Source organism: Camellia sinensis, chromosome 2 (assembly GCF_055761805.1).
Source record: "Camellia sinensis isolate YWXY chromosome 2, ASM5576180v1, whole genome shotgun sequence".
Classification (NCBI taxonomy): domain Eukaryota; kingdom Viridiplantae; phylum Streptophyta; class Magnoliopsida; order Ericales; family Theaceae; genus Camellia; species Camellia sinensis.
Window position 1 is genome coordinate 187,901,834 of NC_138962.1, and position 23,024 is coordinate 187,924,857.

General features: G+C 33.7%; 1 protein-coding gene across 1 annotated transcript; it reads right to left on the reverse strand.

The window, feature by feature from the left end:
- Positions 1-2,075: 2,075 nt before the first annotated feature.
- Positions 2,076-3,271, reverse strand: LOC145819759 (putative invertase inhibitor). Its single transcript, XM_082913634.1, has 2 exons — positions 2,676-3,271; positions 2,076-2,246 (listed from the first exon to the last, which is right to left on the reverse strand). The coding sequence occupies exons 1-2, from the start codon at positions 3,223-3,225 to the stop codon at positions 2,218-2,220; spliced, it is 579 nt and encodes a 192-aa protein (XP_082769760.1). The 5' UTR covers positions 3,226-3,271; the 3' UTR covers positions 2,076-2,217.
- Positions 3,272-23,024: the final 19,753 nt, after the last annotated feature.

Consider the following 23,024-nt stretch of genomic DNA (forward strand, 5'->3'; position numbering starts at 1 on the left):
CCGAGTTACACCCCTAACTATGATAGATGTCAATTTTGATTTATTACACATTTTATAAGTTCCACATTTCTAACCACATCATTGCGAGTGAATTCATAGATCTAAAATTATAAATTTGTAATATTTCTCAACTTGTGGATTGGGTACCTAAAAAAATGTCAATTTTTGGTTAAAAAAAAGTTGCAAAGTAAAAAAATCACTAATTATTTATCATCCTTTAAAAAAGTAAATGTCACAATAACTTTTAACTTTTTTTACTTCCAAGAAAACAAAATATTTTTAACTTCCCAAATACATTGTCGAAAAGACAAGACGGGAACCCCAAAAAAAATCACCAAGGATCCTCTAGAGTGTTTTTTTCTAAAGTTTTCTAAAGTGATGTATTGTGTGGTTGAGATTTAATGCTGAAAAATTGATATGACTTGTCATTAAATCTCAACCACACAATGCACCACTCTATAAAACTTTAACAAAAAAAAACTCTAGAGAATCCTTACTCATGTCAATTTTTTTTTTTTTTCAAACCTTTTGGTCCTTTTTGGACGTTTTTTTAAATTTCAAATTTATTTTTAATCCATTTAGTCAAGTAGAACTTAAAATTATAAGGTTTTTAAAAAAAATAAAAAAAAAATTACTAAAGAATCCCAAAAAAAAAAAAATCATTAAAAAAATCAACCCCAAACACCTATTTAATTATGTATGAGAACTATGACGACCCAGCTCGTAAGATTGCCTTGCAATTTACTTCAGTATTAAAAGATTGCTTTGCAACTTTCTTCACATTAATGTAGAAGCTTAACACTTTGAAACAAAAGTCTATGACAAAAGATTAATTAAAAGTCACTCATGACAGATCAAAACTACAATCATTTTAGTATTTTATTTTCTTCTCCTCAAGAATCAAGACTTTCCGATTAACCAAACGTAATACAAAGAAAATGAACTTCCAGTAATGAATAGATAAGAAAAGAACCAAACAGAGATCCATTTTTTGTTTTTTTGAAATAATAGAGCATTTTCTTCATCACGTAATAAGGAAAATGGACAAATACGCTATTGGTTTTAAATAGTCTCCAATGTTGCACTTGTCAAATACACTATCGATCTTCAAAATATATACATATTGTTTTTATTTTGATGCTTGATGTTTAAATTATATAAATTTAATTTTAACTTATGTAATTTTTTTAAAAATATTTTCAGTGTGGCTTTTATTCAAATTTTATGACCAAAGTAGGGGTATTTTTACCCAAATTCAAACAAAATTTGGATGGATATGAAATGTTTCTATTTACCGACTACAAAAACTCATAATAAACTATTTTACTGTTTGAATATCAAACAACAAACAAAAACTCAATGAACAAAAATTCAACAGTAATGCTACATACTCAGAATTTTACCAAAGAAAATATCTAGAAAAATGCATCTATAGTTTACTATCATTTTAAGTATTATCCATATCTTACCAACTTTAGATTTACACCATACAACTCATTGCAGGGTAATTTTTCATAATTCATAGCATTTATGAAAACCCAGTTCAATTCTTGATATTCGTTGTTTTTGTTCATGTCTAAACAATTCATTTCATTCCGTAATTATATTTAAACAGGCAAAATAGTGTGAATTTAGACAAAAGTCGATGTGCAAATGGAACTTGAACTCCCCACATGCGGTATTGGAGATCATTTATGTTGTGTTTGGTTGAGGGATTTGAGGAGGGATTTGGAAAGGGAAATGGAAAAGGTGTGTGAAACTAGGTGAAATATAGATATGTTTTATTCACATTTCACCTACCTTTTCCATTTCCCTTTTCAAATCTCTCTCCAAATCTCCCAACCAAACACAGTATTAAAGAAACAACTGGGCTTCCTTTCACTGCATGATCTAGATTTTTTGGATTAGGATAGAGGGTACCTGTTTGAGTTTGTGAATCTGTAGACCTGTGGGGCTCATCATAAGTCTTGTTTTAATAATTTAAACTACTTATTTTATAAGGCCTTTCATATATATCATTCACACAAAAATTAGATTGATTTGATAATCATAGCCTATTCAGTTTATCGTTTTTCTCTCTAAAAAAGTGACTAGTGTATTGAATTGGTGATAAATTGAATAAGTTAATCGATCTAAATTTTTTTATAAATAATTTATACAAAAAATACTCAATAAAATAAACGATTTAAATTATTAAAATGGAAGCTGTGGTGAATTTCACGTTCCTATAGGGCAGAAGCCACCTCCTTAAAAGAAAAATGAATTTATGAATCAAATTGATATAATTTAGGAGAATTTCCATATCAGTGGAATTTTCACAATTTAATTACACATCATCTATGAAAAACTATTATTTCACTTTTTAATACTTACAAAGTTTATCATTAATTTGAAAATGTTTTTCCAGACTTATATTGAAATGAAATTATCCCTATAATTAAAAGAAGTGTTTGAAAATTAATTATTTTAGTGAGTTTTTATAAAAAGACAAAAAAAAAAAAAGGAATAATTAAAAACTTTTAATAATTTTCTGACTTTTTAATTAAAAATCAAAACTACGACTCCTCAATATTGAGAATCAAAATAAAACAGAACGGATAATTTAACAACAAATAATCTAACGAAAATATGAAAAGAATGAAGATATCAATACTGTGAACCAGTCTGAAGCATACCCATAATAGAAAGCGCCATTGCAGAGAGCTCGAAAGTATCACCATTCCTCTTCGTCAATGGCGAAACAACCCCTCTCTTCTCTTTAAACCCATCTTCACAAGTCGTAGCAGCGTCCATAACCGAACTCAATTCCACATTCGCATCCACAAATCTCTCCAAATCATAATTCTCCATCGCCTGCTCCACAGAAGGAATCGCATCAGAGTACAGATCAAAACAATCTTCTAAGCACCGCTGGATGAATGGGTTGACGAGTTTCTTGTTCTTGATCAGCTGTTTGATGAAGCAGTTGGTGTCGGTGACATTGGATTGGATGAGTTTGATTGAGATTGTGCCGAGGGTGTGGAGGTCGCCGGCGCATTGGCTTGCAGGAGATGATTGGAGGGAGGTTGTGCAGAAGTTGAACTTTATGTTTGGGTTGTTTTGTGAGCATGTTTTGCAGGTGGTGTTGATGAGATCTTGGGCTGTTGTTGTGGTGGTGTGGAAGGTGAATAGCAAGAAGAGGAGAGAGAGACGGAGAGGAGAGAGGGGGATGGAGGAAGAACTCATTTTTGTTGTTGGGTTTGTTGGGTTGGGTATGTGACGTTCTTGTTTCTTTTCCCTCTCATGGGCATGTTTTATAGTGAAGCGACGTATTAATTAGTATATTAATATATATTATGATATTATTATTTTAAAATTATGATTATATTTATTATATAAATTATAAAGGCTTAACTTGTTTGTTTTGTATCTCAAGATATAATTTTTGAGAAAATTTTTTAAAATTTTATTTGACTTAAATTTTTTGAAATTTTTTTTCAAAGTTACTATCTCTTTCTTACACATCAATCAATCACTTTTTCTCTCTTCTTTATCTTTTATCCTCATTTCTTATTCTCAATCACTTTTTCTCTCAAACACATATCTACTCAACTACAATAAAATATCAAATTATCTCAAACTCCTAAACTATTTTTAAAATATACAGCCAAACAAACTAAAAAAATTCTAAACTCTTTTCCTAATTTTTTTTTTAAAAAAAAATTTATCTCAAAACACAAACCAAACATATCTCTAAAATCTCTAAAATTATACTACATTATTAATTAATACATTAATTAATATATATTAATTGATGCGTATAATATTATTCCGAAACAAATATGTGGGTAATCATTGTTTTAAGTAGGGATAATTGGTGAAATTTAGGTGGTGTTGGGAGAATTTAAATTTTGGTTTTTTTCTTTTGACTAAAATTCACACAAAAAAACAAAATAAATTAAAATAATTAATAAAAAAAATACCACTTCAAATTCATAATTATTTTATTTTTTTCTCTCACAAATATCACATTCAATTACAAAAAAATCAACCATTTTCTTAAACACAAAAATTTTAACTTACTAAAATATCTAAAAACTAAAATAAAATAAACAATTTTCCAAATAAAACCTTAGTCAATGTTTGATCTTTTTTAGTTATAATAACATATTTAATTAAAAAAAATATTCATCCCCTGATTGAGGCTTTTAAATTTTAGGGTAAATTGCACTGACAACCCCTAAGGTTTATATTTATTACAGTTTTTCTTCTCACCTTTTGAAAATTACATCTCCCCCATTGAGGTTTAAAGTTTCATTACAAATTCCCCCCTCAGCCCTTTTAATTTTTTTAAATATCAATTTTACCCTCATTGGGTAAATTATATTGACACCCTCACATTTTAGAAATTACAATCCCCTCCCTAAGGTTTAAAGTAGTATTACCAATTGCTCCCTCGATTAGTATTATTTCGAAAAAAAATTCATTGAAAAAAAAAAATTAATTGGAAAAAAATTAATTGAAAAAAGAAATTGTTAGTAAAATTTTTAAATTTTTGTTTAAAAACCAATGTAAACTCATTTTTTAAATTTGTGTTTTTTTCCTCAAATTTACAAACTGAGACAACCATTTATAAATCAAAATTATCAAACAAATTTTTATGACAGTTTTTAAAAAATTTGTAAATATAAATTGAAAACTGAAAACGAAATGGCTAGGTGTCGTTTGGTAACACTTACGTTTTCAGTTTATATTTACAAAAATTTTAAAAACTCAAATAAAAACTTGTTTGGTAAACTTTTGATTTATAAATCAGTGGTCTCAGTTTATAAATTTGGCCAAAAAATGTAAACTCAAAAAATATGTTTCCATTTTGAGTTTTCAGTTTTTTTTTTTTTTACCACCCAACACTAGCCACCACCCGCCACCATTTTCCACCACCGTTTTCCGTCACCACCACCCAACCCCCACCACTACCTACCACCACCTGCCACCACCACCGCCTGCCACCACCATCACCACCACCACCACCACCCATCCCCCGCCACCACCACCACCACCCACTACCCACATGCCACCCACCCGCCACCACCACCAACCACCACCACCACCCACCTGCTATCCACCCACCACCACCACCACCCACCACCCATTACCACCACCACCACTACCTACCACCCACCTGACACCCATCCACCCGCCACCACCACCACCACCACCACCCACCACCCACCTGTCATCCACCCGTCACCATTGCCCACCTGCCACCACCACCACCAACCACCACCACCACCCACCTGCTATCCACCCACCACCACCACAACCCACCACCCATTACCACCATCACCACTACCCACCACCCACCTGACACCCATCCACCCGCCACCACCACCACCACCACCACCCACCACCCACCTGTCATCCACCCGTCACCATTGCCCACCTGCCACCACCACCAACCATTCACCGCCACCACCACCCGCAACCCACCACCACCACCACCCACCACCCACCACACCACCACCACACCACCACAACCCACTCGCCACCACCACGCCACCGTCACCCACCCACCCACCACCACCACCACCACCCACTCGCCACCATCCACCACTGTCACGCACCTACCCACCTACCACCACCACCACCACCCGCCACCATCACCCACCCACCCACCACCACCACCACCACTCGCCACCTACCCGCCACCATCACCTACTCACCCACCACCACCCGCCATCCACCACCCACCTGTCACCACCATCCATCCACCCGTCACCGCTTTCCACCTCCGTCTTCCACTGCCACCATCCGCCACTTTCCACCATCGTCTTCCACCATCACCACCCACCTACCCGCCACTTGCCACCACTTTCCACCGCCATCTTTTGCCACCATCACCCACAACTTGCCACCATTTTCCACCACCGTCTTCTGCCACCACCACCCGCCATCATTTTCCACCACCGTCTTCTGCCACCACCACCCGCCATCATTTTCCACCACCGTCTTCCGCCACCACCACTCGTCACCACCTGCCACCACTTGCCATTTCTCACTCTTTTTTATATTTTTAAATTTTTGTTAAACATTTTATCTAAACCAAACACATTTGTAATTTATGTTTTTCTAAAAATAAATAAAAAATAAACAAAAATCAGTTTATAAAAATTTTGGAAATATAAATTGAAAACGTACACATTATCAAACAGGCCCTTACCAAACATGTTTCAGATTGTAAAAATATCATAAAATTAACAAATAATTGAATAAGTTACCAACATAAGAAATAACTTATCAAAAGATTCTTATGCTATGTATGGTTTGATTTTTAGAAAAAAAAATTTAAAAATTAAAAATTAATTTGGTTAAGAAATAAAAAATAAAAAATAATTTTCATTTCGTTTAAAAAATAATTTTTTTATTTTTTATTTCTTAACCAAATTAATTTTTAATTTTAAAAAAAATTCTAAAAATCAAACCATATATAGCCTAAGAATCTTTTGATAAGTCATTTCTTACGTTGATAACTTATTTAATTATTTATTAATTTTAAGACATTTTTACCATCTGAGACCTGTTTGGTAATCATTTCATTTTCAGTTTTCAATTTATATTTACAAAAATTTAAAAAACTGTCATAAAAACTTATTTTATAATTTTTTTGGTTTATAAATAGTTGTCTCAGTTTGTAAATTTGAGAAAAAAATATAAATTCAAAAAATGAGTTTACGTTGGTTTTTAAACAAAAATGTAAAAATTTTACTAACAAATTTTTTTTTCCAATTAATTTTTTTTTTCAATTAATTTTTTTTCCAACTAATACTAACCGAGGGGGCAATTGGTAATAAGACTTTAAACCTTAGGGAGGGGATTGTAATTTCTAAAATGTGAGGGGTGTCAATGTAATTTACCCAATGAGTGTAAAATTGGTATTTAAAAAAATTAAAAGGGCTGAGGAAAAAATCTGTAATGAAACTCTAAATCTCAGGGGGGGAGATGTAATTTCTAAAAAGTGAAAGAGAACTATAATAACTATAAATCTCAAGAGGTGTCAGTGTAATTTACCCTAAATTTTATTTTCAATAACGTAGGTATAACTCACTTGAAAACATATTCATACTCCTTTCTCTCCCTCTTTTAAATTTTATTTTTTTATTTACATTATTAGGGTAAAATTGAAAGCACTCAATTAAAAAATACAACCTGTTTTTATAAAAATTGTTTAGTGAGAAAAACGGTTTTTGAAAGATTTTGGTTGTGTTTGGTTTAATTTTGAAATTGTGATTCTCTTTTTGGAGTTGTGATTTGAGTGTGAAATTGTGAGTTGAGTTTTAAAAAGAGAAATTTTGTTTGATTATGAGTTTTGAAAAGTATTTTAAAAGGAATTTTCAGTCGCCCGCCAAAATATCCTACCGAGCATCTTGCTAGTCGTTCGAAACAATGCCATTTTTTTTTTTTTTTGGCAATTGCAACCTGTTATTTGAAAAAAATAATAATAATATATTTGTTTTAGATAATTTTTAAGGGATAATTATATTTCACCCCATGTGGTTTCACGTGTTTTCACATTATCTCCCTAACGTTGATATATGTACTCATAAACTCTTTGTGGTTTTGAATGAAATGCAAAAGGGACGCGACGTGACGAAATTATTGAAAAGACTAGAATACCCTTATTTTTTTCTTCAATTTTCTTATGAATGTCATTTTACTTCCATTTTTCTCACAATTGAACTCTCTCTCTCTCTCTCTATGAACTTCCTCTATATATGTGTATATATATATATATATTATATAGATATGAAATGCATTCAAACCACAACCCACAAACCCATATCTCTCTCTCTCTCTCTCTCTCTCTCTCTCTCTCTCTCTCTCTCTCTCTTTCTTTCCCCGTATATATATATATATATATATATGTATGTGAAATGCATCCAAATCATCTCCTCCATATATATATGAAATGCATCCAACCCACAAACCCATCTCTCTCTCTCTCTCTCTCTCTCTCTCTCTCTCTCTCTCTCTCTCTCTCTCTCTCTCCCTCCCCCGTGTGTGTGTGTGTGTATATATATATATATATATATGAAATGCATCCAAATCCATCTCCTCCATGTATACATATAAAATGCGTCAAACCTAACTCCTCCATGTATATATATGAAATGCATCTCTGAAACAATATTTCATAGGCATCTATCTATCTATCTATATATTGTATAAGGAAAAGGGGGTTGCTAAATCTACAAGTTTTGTGGGAGTTCTAATATCTTAATACTAATTTTCTAATTTTTTGATTTAAAAAAAAAAAAAAAAGAACTCAGCATTTATTTACTTCTCCCAACCCACAAATCTTTTTTACTTCTCTCATAATTACTGCAGCACCCTTTTCAATTTCTCTCATACACTATAGTTACACACAAAAATAAAAAAAATAAGACTTTAGTTATAGATCTCAAAAAAATATAACAACATCTAAATTTGAATTATGATTTAGTAATATAATTATCTATTTTTTTGATGTATATATATCAGAATTTTAAATCACTTAATAGAATAAATTAATCAATTTTCTAAAATTATTAATTTTTTAATTTATAAAGTAGATTAAAAAAACTATTGACTGATTTATTTATTTAATAGTTAAAATATTTCATAATCTCTCCATACTAATCTCTCTCACCGATTTCTAAAAAAAAATTATTAAAACTTGCTTCCTTCTCTTTTTTCAAAAAAATCAGATAATGTTTTTCATGAAAGTTTTAGATATCTATCTATATCTTATATATTATATTATAACATAACAAACAAACAAAAAAAACTAAAAATCATATATACAAACAAATAAAATTAATAAATCTGATTTTATTTATTCAGTTAAAATCTTTCTTTTGCACCTCAATATCCAATTTTAAATTTCAAAATTTTTTGAAGTTTATCTAAACAAATCTAATTTGAAATATCTCCCACCATTATACTTTAAATCAATAAAACTCACATGTCTATCAAAAATCTAACTCACATCATAACTTACCTAAATAATAATAATTAAAAACAAATAGAAACCAAAGATAATGGGACAAATTAATCAATTTTCTAAAATTATTGATTTTTTAATTTATAAAATAGATTAAAAAAACTATTGACTATTTATTTATTTAATAGCCAAAATATTTCATAATCTCTCTTACCGATTTCTAAAAAAAAATATTAAAACTTGTCTTCCTTCTCTCTTTCCAAAAAAATCAGATAATATTTTTCATAAAAGTTATAGATATCTATCTATATCTTATATATTATATTATAACATAACCAAAAAAATAAAAATAAAAATCAGATATGCAAACAGATAAAATTAATAAATTTTATTTTATTTATTCAATTAAAATCTTTCTTTTGTATCTCAATATCCAATTTTAAATTTTAAAAATCTTTAAAGTTTATCTAAACAACTCCAATTTGAAAATATCTCACACCATTATACTTTAAATCAATAAAACTTACATCGCATATCTAACTCACATCACAACTTACCTAAATAATAATTATTAAAAACAAATAGAAACCACAGATAAATTAAATTTAAAAGAAAAAAACAAATAAAACCCCACAACTCCATCTTAAATAAATTGAAAAAATAGAAACCACACAAAAATAAAAAAAGATAAGAACTTAGATATGAATCTAAAAAAAATATGACAATATCTAAATTTTAATTATGATTTAGTAAAATAATTATCTATTTTTTTTATGTATATATATCAAAATTTTAAATCACTTAATGAGACAAATTAATTAATTTTCAAGTTTTATTTAAAGAATAATCTGATTAGTCATCCCAACTCCTAAACTTCACGGGTACTGGTAGAGGAGCTAACGGATTGGGTTATGTGAGGCTTAAGTTATTGGAGGTAACATTCTCTCACTCTATAAATTTATTTATTTTTTAATTTATTTTGTTCCTGTGTGATTCTCTTTCTCTACTGTTAGTTTGGTTTTTGGTTTCGGTTTTAGTAAAGTTTATGTGTTTGTTTACAGATTTGCATGATAGAGAATAATTATTGGTGATTATGGTTGTAATCGAAGTATCTATATCCGTTCCATACCAAGGATTTTGATCGGATTTTGTTTTCTTCAATGAAGACCATAAAATTGAAGTAAAAAAAATGGGTATCAAATTTTTTATTTTTTATTGTCATTTTATTTTGTAAAATATGTGAAAATTTATTAAGAATTCAAGATTTTACTATAACATTAGATTTTTTTATAACTAGGTAAATTTAAAACTTTTAAATATCATTGTGTTCTTTATTTTTATCATCTTTCTATACCATTAGACCATTACTGCTATTTGTTAGTTTGTTAATTATAATTCAATTAATTGAAAATGAAAGCTTAATATAACTTTTCATATATATTATAGTTAATTTGTTACAACTATGGTTGTACATAATAGCATAATATATAGGGATAATCTCTAAATATATTTTCTATTTTTTTATGTGATTAAAATAGTCCATCTTAATAGTATATAGAAGAGTTAGATGGTTTCTTTTATTTCTAAAAAACCAAATCTATTTTTTTTACTTTTTAATTTTTTAAATTGAAACATCAATTATTTATGTCCATAAAATAAAACTGATAAACACATATCAAAAAGCTACAATTTTTTTTTTCTTTTTCTTTTTTTTTTTCATTTTTTAATATGTAAGATATTTACAAATAGAAAATGTTTGACTCCCCAAAAGTTTTTCCATAATTCAACTTATAATGATTTAGTGAGTGTCAATTTTTATACAAATATGAGAAGAGAATTAATTAAATTGTACATTTCAACCAACTACATACTCAAACTTTGACTATTTCAATATATTATTTTACTATAATTCCAATTAAGAGAATTTTCAACCCTTAATATATCTTTTTATCAAATTATCATTTGATAAAAATTTAAAAAGATGAAACGTTAAAAATTATTGTTTTTCCATCAAAATTGGTGAAAAGAAAAAAAAATGGGATAAGAATGAAAGTTCTTTTAAAAATTGACAAAAAATTAATAAAAAAGTTAAAGTAATTCATATCAAATCAAATTTAAAATTAAATTAAATAAAAATAATTAAAAGAAAAAAATGAAAGTTTGAAAATATTTTGAAACCTTCTTATTCCTAAAGACTAGAAATCCGTGTGTATTATATTCATATTGTATTTTTAGTTATGAAATTGAAATCAAAAGAAATGTAACTTAAATTGCTAGATTAATAATAGAAACATCATATTAATTATTGTTAAATATCACTTCACTTCATATTTAATAATAAAATTATATATTTGTTTTAATTATAACTTTTGAATTTGTATATTTTCATAACAAGAAGAAGTATGTCATAACTCAGTTAACCTCATTTAATCAGGTTTAATTTTTTTTTAATACAAATTATCAAAATTGCACTAAATATATTTATATATATATTTTTTAATTTTTGAAAACTAATAATTTAAAAGTTATAAACATAAAAGTTAAATTATAAATTTTATGTATACCACAAGATAAAATATTAAATTACTTCAAGATAATTATAATGATTTTTTTTTTAATTTATAAAGTCTCGTGCATAGCACGGGTTACCGCTAGTATATATATATATATATATATATATATATAAGAGAAAGTGGAAGGGTAAATTGGTCACTCAAAACTTTAAATTTGGTGCCAAAACCGTTAATTTCAGTGCAGACACTCTTCTCTGACGCATCTACCCCACGCACTGTTAAGTCTACCAGATTCCATCACTTTTGCACTTCAGTCAAAACCACAAGGAGGTTATGAGTACATTTATCAACGTCAATGAGGTAATGTGAAAATGCGTGAAACCACAAGGGGGTAAAATGTAATTATCCCATTTTTTCAATACAAAAATTATTTTTTTTAATTTTTTATAAAAATAATTTAACAATCCCATCACTAACCATTTTCAACACTATATCATCAAGAGAGTGTTGAAAAGAGTTTTGAGTTGTGTATTTGGTTGTAAGTTTTGAAATTAATTTTTGAATTGAGTTTTGAGTAATTTTGACTTATGTATTTGGTTATAAATTTTAAAAAGTGATTTAAAAATTTTGCCTTTAAAATTATGATTCTAAAGGCAAACCAAACACCGCCTTTATTTTTTCAATTGTACCCCATTGTTGGACTGCCCGTTGACCGACAACCAAATCACCGTGGAAAAGTTGGTTGGAAAAGTTGTGAATTTTTTAAAAGGATGTCGATTATCTGCATGCTAAATTTGAACTGAATAGTCTAAGCCGGCTTGTCGGATTAATTTTTGAGTTTTATTTTAATAATCTGAATTGTTCACATTTTAAAATTTATGAAGTATATTATCTCTGTAAAAATTATGTCAATTGGATAACGAAGACCACGTGTTCAGATCAACTTTGTAAGAATCGTTAATTTTCTCACCGTCTATTTTTTTTATACAAAACTAATCCAAATACGTGATTGTCGTTATCTGATTGACTTGATTTTTTGCAGGAATGATATAATTGACGAATCTTAAAATGTGAACGGTTCGAATTATCAAAACGAGATCCAAAAGTAAGCCCAATGGATCGGACAACACCTCTCCAGCTAGGGATGTAAATTTGGCCCAACCTAGCCCATGTCGGGCCTCGCGGGCTCTAGCCAAACTTTAAGCCTGGTCGGGCCGACTCATTTTCCAGAAAATTAGGCCCAAGCCTAGGGGGTATTTGGGCTTAAGGCTGGCCATCGGGCTAGGCCTGGGCTCGGGCCTGGCCTGGCTTGAACATTTTTTTAATATTTTTTTTACCAAAATTTTATTTTTTTTCCTCCAAAAATGACACTAGGCCTTGGGCTGGCTGGGCCTTGGGTCGGGCTTTAAGTAGGCCTTGAGCGGGCCGATGGGCAAACCCATGGGTTGGCCCAGACGGGTCGGGCCCATGGGCTTCAAAATGATAGCCCACGACCAAGGTTCCAGCTTAGGCTTGGGCCCGAGCCTAATCGGGTGGGGGCCCACCCTAGGCTACGGGCAAGTTTTGAGCTGTAGGCCATTTTTACACTCCTATCTCCAGCCCGATTTTGGACTAAGAGGAGTCAATCCCTTTTTAAAATTTATTCATTAACATTTTGGAGCTTGGGTACATTAAAATAGCATTTTTTTAATATTTTCATCTCTTTTGTCATATTATCGGGTAACGTACCAATAAATCCCAAAATATGGACTAACGCACGGATTAGTCCCGCATCTTTTCTGTTGAACCAAAAAGTCCTAAAGCTTACAGAATGGAAAATAAGTCCTTTACTATCAGCGTATTTATGTTTTCCAATGGAGGACAATGTGGGTTTTGGGTGCTAGTAAAATTACTGTTTTGGACATTGAGCGCACTATAGGGTTTTATAATTTTCCCTCGTTTTTTATCAAATCTTTGAACCTGTATAAGGAAACATTGGTAATCAACAATTCCACATTCCAACATTACCATTTTTTGTGGGTTGAAACACTAGATATGCTTTCTGGATATTCAAAAAGGGATTATACAAATTCCACGTTCATGTTTTGAGAGGAGCCGTAATTGTATGGAAATATACATCACGCACATTAATTAGGAGCGTCATCGACTGCGATGGCCGGAGATTGGGTTTGTTTTCTCCGGTTGTTTGACTAATTAACATTGACAACGTCAGGGTTAAAGTGCCATGTACGCTGTCGATTCAACCATTGGCGGATTTAGTGATAATGACAATAAAGCTCGAAAGTGTACTGCTTCGACAATTGTATTTGTTAATGTATTTTGCATGATTTGGTTGTATTCAATAATTTCCCCCCTAATGTACTTCATGAGGTGAGTTTAAGGCATACCTCCCATGCATATATCCTTGATATTAGGGTACATATGGTTGGCATTGTGACGTACATACAATATTGTTGTCGATATTGTATGTGATTTGTGGGTTTTGGGTGTTGGGGTGTCTATATCAAATCTGTACGGCCTGATTTGCCCAATGTGCTTCATAATGTGGATTATGGGCATAAATTCCCAAGTGAATATTGCATTTTACGGTTTGAATTTGTATGATAGTGTCACAGTGGTGGTTACACACTACTTATTGTAATGTTTGATGTAAATGTGTTAATATTGGTTCTAATATTTGATGGTTGGTTAGAAATGTGAAAGTTGTACGGTGTTAATTTTTATGTAGGTTAGTGTATTATGTTACGTTGAAGCGTCGATGTGGATTTCAGTGATGTAGTCGAATTTATGGTGGAATTGTTTACCATTTTCGTTTGCATTAACTCAAAAAGGATGGTGTATGTTTAACAGTGTTGTTGCGTACTGTGAAGCAGGGCCATATGTTATGTGGTTTTAAGTTTGCATCAGTTGTCGTTACATTTTTTGCATGACATGTTTGGCATTGTTCTGTGTTAATGTCATTTGAATATGGTGTGTTGGTTTGTTATGTTAATGTAGGTGTGTCGTGACGTTGGTAGCATTTGGTGTTGGTAACATTAATACCTAGCTGTTTGTTCACATGCATGAATAGGTCCCCCGTACGTGTGTTTTTGACTGATCAATCATTAAGGAAAAATGGTTTTAATGGTGCTGTGTTTTATTATGACGCAACTCATTGATGACGTAACTGCCACCCCCATTCTTTGTTTTGTTCAGTAGACATTGAAAAAAATTTGTACATCATATTTGTTGTGTAATTAGTCATGCTGTCAACCATGATGACGTGTGTGTCATTGATGTTGTTTCATATGTCTTGATTCCACTTGTTGATCATGCAATGTGTGCAACATTCTGTTTAAGTAGGCATGGAAATTAACATTCTCGTTGCATTATTGGTCAGCATGTTTCAGCAACATGTCTATTAAGAAACTAATGGGAACAACCTTTTTTACGTGGCAGGTGACGCTCAGCAACAAACCCTCCATAAAGTGGCCGTTGTACAGATGTGAAGTTCTAGCATGAAAGAATGCACATAGACCTGGTTAGCAGCCAGGAAGCATGCAAGGCTACCGTTCAAAACTAAAAAAGCTACATTAGCCACAAAGAAACTGCCCCATATCGACCCATCAAGACTTATGTATCGTTCGAACATTGTCATCATTATCAAGACCGTGCTCAAGGTGAACCTAAACGATGGTCACATTCGACAATTGAAAAAACCCCATCCTGGCTAATGATTGAAGCTATCCATAATCACAACCTGCAGCCGAACATGTTCAAAAAGTGTGATGAAACAGTTTGCTGCTTGATTCTGACATATAACACAGAGGACGAAAAATTTCACATAGGTGGTCATGGTTTGGCCCTAAGAAACAGTGACATCCGCTTTATATTTGGTGTTCAATGTGGAAAAGAAAAAATTGATGTGTCATATGCGCCTAAACCCCCATCTGATTTTGTGCAACGGAGGTGCCCAACCGTTGGACGAATATCATCGAAGCTAATTAAAGATTTGTTGGTAGAAGCGGTACATGGGATCACATAATGTGATGAGGAGGACGTCGCAAAGCTGTTATGTTTGTATATTTGTGCAAAATTGTTGTTTGCAACCACCAGAGAGTCAATTGGTTGGTCTTTCATCCGTGTCATCAATAAATTGGATACGTTATGGTACTGTGACTGGACAGCGACCATCCGTAACACTTTAATTAATTCACTCAATGAGTTCCACAACCAGCCTGAGAAAGTGACCAGTTGTGTCGTCGTATTGCCGGTACATAACCTCGAACACCTCACACAGAGACATTCTACATATAATTCATGGTGTGGATGAAAAATGATTAATGTATGCGAAGTTGTTTTGTTTTCTGCAGTTTTTGGTTTGCAAACACACGACGCTCCTGAAGCCAGAACGGCCCACAGCATTTCCGAGGTTTTGTAAATGGAACGTTGGGGCGCTTACAGCTAAGATGAAAGGATTGGACTTGATAGCCTCTGACTCATTCAAGGTTTGTAATTCTCTGAACTATACACTTTGAACGATAATATTTGACTAACTATCTATTTCAATCATGTTGGTACATAACGTTTCCACTCACTTTGAGAAACCCTTTATGTAATGCATCGTGCTTCCCAAAAAATATGTTCAATCATGTGTTTTATGTGGTTATGCATAGACATTATATGTGCTCAGTGTTTTGGGTCATCAATTGTTATATTCTGTTGGATGCATTTGTTGGCCATTTGTTTACTTAATGTGACTGGTAGCAATTCATGGTGACATTGCGTTTGCTGTCTATTTGGAAGCCATTACCAGTTTTCTATGTTGTTCTACAAACTGTGAACTTTGGCTCCCAATTTGCGGAAATATTTGTAAATATGTTTGTGTATATGAATAGTATGTAGCATAGCGTAGAGAGTAAAGTGTAGTTTGGTGGACACCATTTACAAATTTACATTGACAACGGAAATGTGTAAATGTTATTAGTGAACATATGTTTGTTATAGAAACCTTCATATCTAGAAAGGGGGAAAAAACATGATGGAGCATTATGTTCGTATTTAATATATGTTTCTTACAAGGAACTTCGTATTTGTTACGCAAAAGTTCATGTTATTACATTACGTCCAGACTAGCATTGGTTGAACATTAAATAATGGTCAGTGTTTTGTGAACAAAATGTTAGTCATGTGTTGGATTTCGATATGGTTGTACGTTAAGTGTGCATATTTCCCCTGTAATGTGTTCGGTTCCAAGATGACGTGACATTGCATTTGGCCCATCTATCAGAAGCCATTTCAAGTTTTCACTATTATTTTGCAAATTGTCAATTTTGGCTCTTGATGTGGGGCACCCTTTGTATGTAATTATGTGTGGCAATGGTACATAGTTTAGGATAGACAGAAAAATGGAGGTTGACAGTGTATATGTGGAAACGTTGTTGACCATCATATATTTCTTCCATAAAACTTCATACATTGCACGAAGAATTTGTTAATACATTGCATCTACACCCACATTGAATAAAACAGTATTGTATGCACTGTGTGTTCCCTAAAATAGGTTTATTCATGTGTTTTATTTGTTGTGATGCATTTTTTTTTACGGTTATTACGCAATGTGGTTGATTTTAATATGGGTTGATGTTGCTTATGAAGGTGGAATATAACAAACTTGGCGGGACTATACTTAAGCGTTTTTATGTTAATGTACCAATAGATGACCATGGCGGAAGACATCACGTGAAGGGCGAGTTGGGGGGTGAGACAGATGCAAACAAGGAAGCAAATGGTGATATTGTCATCGAACTGAATGATGTTGAGCCAAGCTTTAACTGTTGGAGACCGAACTCACCGAACGGAGGTCATATTGACAGTGAAGCGAAATCGAAGACAAGTGTGAAGGTGATGGACACTGCACAGCGAGAAGGACATAGGCACGTGACCATGCATAATGCAAAAGAAGGGTGGCCAAATCTATTTCCGAACCTGTTTGAATTGTCAAGCACACCTGACGGTGATGGTTATGGAGGCGTTAGAAATGTTAAAACAAAACTGATAAGTGGCTTACAGAAAATCAAAGATTTGGAGGATGCAAACATAATGAAGGTGTGATGCCCCAAATCTATATTAAGGGTTGTAGTCAAGGGAAAGTCACTAATGAGTCCTATGGCCAATAATCAAGTAAGATTCCAGATCGCCAAAGGAGTCAAATTAGCCTCCTTTCTAAGTTCAACTTTCTTAGATAGCGCACTACCCTTTTGACAGATTTTAAGAGGCATTGACACAAGGTCTCATAAGCAACACCAGGAATTACATTGGTGTTGGAATATAAGTACATAATAATAGAATAATTACAAACATCCTTAATTACGAAAGTTTGTTCCATCAACATTACATTCCAAAAGAAAATTTAAAATTTCATATGAACTTTACAAAACATTAAAAAGGAAAATTTCTAACTTTTCTAAGATAGCCAAATGTCTTCAAAGATTTTCAACTCGTTGTCTCATGCTATAAGCTCCTCTTCGGCACTTGGCATGATACGCCGTGAGCTTTGAATGTCCAGTAAACGTACACACACCCCATTCATTTTTTCCAGTCCAATACACAACAACATTTACAAAAAGCAGAGGCAAGGGGTCATGGCATTTAAGTTCATAGCATAGATTATATGGTTAGTTGTTAGTAGTCTAGAAATCCTCCAAAGAGATTTTGTCCTCCCAACTCCAAGAATTGGACGCTAATTATTCGGCATTCCCCCTCTTTTGCTACTTTGTTACAGACCTTACCTTGAATGCCCACCAACGGTTATATACCGCATAACGCAACTCGCAGGGCCTCAAAACAGACGATAATGATGGGATTTGCCCAAATCCCTTCTTACATCGAACTACCTAGGGTCCGAATACAACCGCTCCATTCAAGGGTTCCAAAACAACCACTTATGCAAGACTTGCTCATTTTAATCCACTACTAATATCAACTTAACATTCTCATCATTTATCATATATAACCAGTGTGGTCGTCAACCCTCTTTACCAACCCATTTAGTTTTTCCCCTTTTACATTAAGTTCATTATACATTGGTGGTTAGCGCGAGTAAGAGCATAATAAGGCCATTCAAGGTGAAACTCAAGCATGCAAGTATAACAAATATTATAAACAAACATGTCGTAATGAGTTTAAGTATACGTGAATGATAACACAAAAGCATAAACTACAACAAGAACCACACTGTTCAGATTTCTAGCATTGTATCGGTTCAAAAATATATATAGAAAAAATATTTTTAAGGGTTTTAGAAACATGGATTATTGAGGATTTGTAGAGAATCAAGTCTAGTTTCAGAATCATTTTACGAAAGTAGGGTGCCCTTTATTTTTAGATATTTAAGAAATACACAGACTTAGTCCAAATTTGACAACTGTTACAAAAATTAGTGTTTCTCTTAAAATACTCATTCATTTGCATTGAAATAAATTTTGTTTCAAAGCTAACCTTCAAAGGAGGATTTTGATATAAAAATGAACATGAGATCATTTTTCTGAAATTTTCTAGAATTTTCTAAAGTTTTCTGTTTTAAACAGGTTCTTTGCACCAAGTATTTAGGAAAATAAAAGTCATAAAGACACATCCATGGTCTTAACCAAAATTCTCGCATACTCTATATATGTCAATTAATACCTCTTTAAAACAGATTTTGAGTTCATGAAGGTTTGCTATGGACATAAAATCAAAAACCTTGAGAAAAGCTTTCTGGAAATTATAAGAAATAAGAAGAACATTACATTTTCAAACCATACATCATCTAACAAATATAGTAACTCTTAGTATCATATGAAATACATTTTCAGCATGTATTATGACGAGGAAAAACATGATGATTCATCGAGAGAAGAGGTGTATGAAATTTACCTTAGTTGCTTAGGGTTTCTTCATACTTTTCTTCTTTCTTTTTCTTCCTCTTTCTCTCAAACTTACAAGCTCTCTCTCTCTCTCTCTTTCTCTTCCCTCTTCAACCGGTTGATGTGTGTGTGAAGTGTGAGGAATATGAGTTGCTAGAGCCTTGTATTCATAGGCAAAGAAGGAGAGAGAAGGGTTGGTTTGGTTTGGTTAGTTTTCAATAGAAACTATTCAAGTTTGGTTGTAATCTAATTGAATCCAATTAGGATTTGTGTTAATTAATCTTGATTAGAAAAAGTAACCCTACTTAGTTACTAATTGGAAGACACAAATACATAGCAATAAATGCTAGCAATTTCCTTTTGTTTATTCAAAGATATACCAATATAATATTCAAGATATTATAAATAAAAAAGTAATCTTTCTTGTCCCTACCACTATTCACAGTCGGCTGGTCTCTACACATGTGAGAAATCAAAAAAAAAATTTGTTATTATAATATAGTAGATATTATATACAAATTAATATAATAATAGTTGTACCTTATTTGATTAAAATATTGGGGTTTGGAGGGCCAAAATGCAATAACAAAGAAAGAAAATGGTTGAATCTGAAATTTTGAACTGAAATATATATTTAAATAATGATAGGAAAACAAATTCGGGTCACGTAGTGCTGGTTCGTAACAAAAGGCGAGATACTGGGATAAAAAAGCGATTACTAAAAACTAGGGTTTTTCTCCCATAAATTTTCATTCTAGGGTTTCTAAATTATTAATTTAGGGTTTTAAAATGTTTCCTAAGTTCGTAGAGTCGATTAGGGTTTGCCAGTTAACTCGTGCAATCGTTCCTGATTTCCAGGTTTAATTTACAAGAAATGGAGAAATAGGGTTTCTTATTGAAATTCTTTAACTATAAGAGTTTGGAGAAATTACAAAAAGTTAGGGCCTCACAGAAGGCAATGCGGGTGAATGAGTTGGAAAAGCGAATAGTCGTCATGGAACGTATGCTCGGTGCCCAAGCTATCAATATGTTTATTAGGTTTGACTGAGTGATTGCGTCAAGGGAAGCAAAGATAATGTCGTTGAATGCGTTGGTGTTACAAATGAAGGAGACTGTAACAACATTGCAAGACCAAGTTGATGACCATGAAGCACACTCAGTAACACAATCAACCAAAAATGCAAACTCAAGCAAGGGACCCTCGTCCGAGCACCAATCAGAGAAGTGTGGCAATTCTAACCACACTTGAAACAGTGACAGCGAGCAACATTCTGCATATTCCAATACTAAATGTCAGCCCGTTGTTCCAGTGGGGGCAATATGCATAGATATCGCAGATGGCGTGGAGATTGAATCCCCGTCAAAGACCCCTAGTTTGGGAAATCTACCCCTGCTTACCTTGATAGGGTGTCCACGTCCTCCCGTTGTACATACTGGTACAAAGTGGGCCGATGGCGTGCATGTCGATGAGAAAGCAAATGTGCTCGCTAATGTGGAAGCAGACAAATGTGTCAAAATTCATGTACCAAAGGTGTCATCATTGGTTCAGCATGTTAAAAACAAGCCGAGGCACGAGTTACGTTTGCCCAATTATGAATATCAAGATTTCCTTGGGCGTATTAGGCAATCTGCGAAAATGATGAATGCCGTTACACCCAGGAAAAATTACGTTATGAACATCGATGAAATGGACATCCAACAGAAAACATGGAAGGGGTTTGGCATGAACACCAAACATATTATGTGGACAATGTTGTCAGAAGAGGAGGAAAAAACTACTTGAAGACGTGTACAGTTTCCATAGAAATGGGTAATTGACTTGTTATATTACAAATGATGTGGAGATATATTTGATTTTGATAGCAATAGTACTAACAAGTTATGGTTTGCAAATTGTAGGGGTGTTATTTGGGACGGGGGAGATAACGGTGTGTGTGTTTACTTTACTAACATTCAAAGCTTGGTGATGCAGTCATGTATCAGCGGGAAGGTACGTGCCTTGTGAACGTGAGGGGGCAATTGGGGTTTAATGGGTTTGGGTACTTTATTTTAATCGTGATGTATTAAACACAGTGGGTGTATAACCGTGGTTGACAGTGTATGTCACAGGTTATTGATGCTTATGCCGCCATCCTCACGGATTTACAACATCGATCTGCAGCAAAAGGCGAGTACATGGACACCTGCTACTTTTACAGTAGTGTAGACACCCCATTTTTGACCGACCTTAAGACTCAGATGTCACCAGTTGAGCGCTTGGTGATGTTGCATATTGTGCTCGTTCTGAGGTGTCAGAGTCTCGGCTGCGAGCCTTGCCTCCGGACTTCGAGGCTCTTTTTGTGCCTTGCCTCGGTTTGTGAATTGGGTCCTGTTTTCTCCGTTTTCTCTTCCTAAAGGGAGGGAGAGGTCTCGTAGACCATCTCTCAGTGGCCGTAGGCTACGTTTCGTGGTCGTAGGCCATTTTTCCCATTTGGAGCCTAGTTTCCGGTTTTCGGAGCCGTCGGCCGTGTGCCTCGGTTCGGGACCGCTTAACTACCTCCGTTTGCTCTGGTTTTTGGCACACACCTTATTGCCTCCCTTTAGAGGGACACTGTGGCCCAGGAGACCACCTTCGTGGTCATATGCCACTTCCGGTGCCTAACAGCCTGTTTTCGGGGCCCCAAACCGTGCGTTTTGGCCCCCGAACCTTCGTTTTGCATCCGTTTTGGTCCGTTTTTGGTAGGGACCCTATTTTCACTGTTAAGAAGGTGGTAGGATGGTGGCCGGCCACCTTTTCCCCTGAAAATCCAGTTTTCTCATTTTCTCTCTCCAAAAGCCAGTTTTTTTGACTAAAAGCTGGTTTTTCCCACTTTTGAGCCACAATTTCTGGCTTTTCATACCACCATTGTGTTGTGCTCATCTGGGAGGCCACCAATATGGGTAGGCCGGCCAGAAATTCATCTTGACCCTTTTGAACCTTGCTTAAAAGCTAGCTTTTCTCTCTCCTGGGTCACATTTTCTGGCTTTTCTCCACAGGGCTGTGTTTTACTCATCTGGGAGGCCACCTTTCTGGGTAGGCCGACCAGCAATTTTGCTTGAACCTTTTGACCCCTGGTCGGCCGACCATGGGGAGTGGCCTACCGGCCACTTGAACTGGCCGACCTGCTTCTTGCTTTTTGCCCTCTCTGAATACTTTACAGCTGTGCCAGCTGGGGGACATTTGGTGCATCCTCCATACACGTGTATGGAGGATCTTTGAAGCTTCCAAGAGAAGCTTTGGCCTCTCTTCTCTATAAGAGAGGCCCTCCTCTTCATTTTCAAGGGTTGAACAAAATTGACTAAGGCATATAACCTCCCTCCCCCACTGTCACTATTCCAAGCTCCAAAACCCTAATTTTTCTTGGTCTATTTGCACTACAACCGTTAGCACCACACCTCCATCATCCATTCCAGCACCTTGTAAGTCATTTGCAGAGGTTGAAAGCTCACCAACTTGGTCCAAAAGCTGTTGGAGGTCGGCTCTTCAAGGGTAAGTGTCTATTTCCCTTAAACTTGCATTTTTTTGCTTCATTACTTAGCTTCACTTGAAAGTATTTCTGGGCTTTTTCATAAACTAGAAAGTGTCATATTTTGAGCTCCTCTTCAACTTTGTTTAAGGGCACTTTACTGTTTGAGGTCATCTACTTC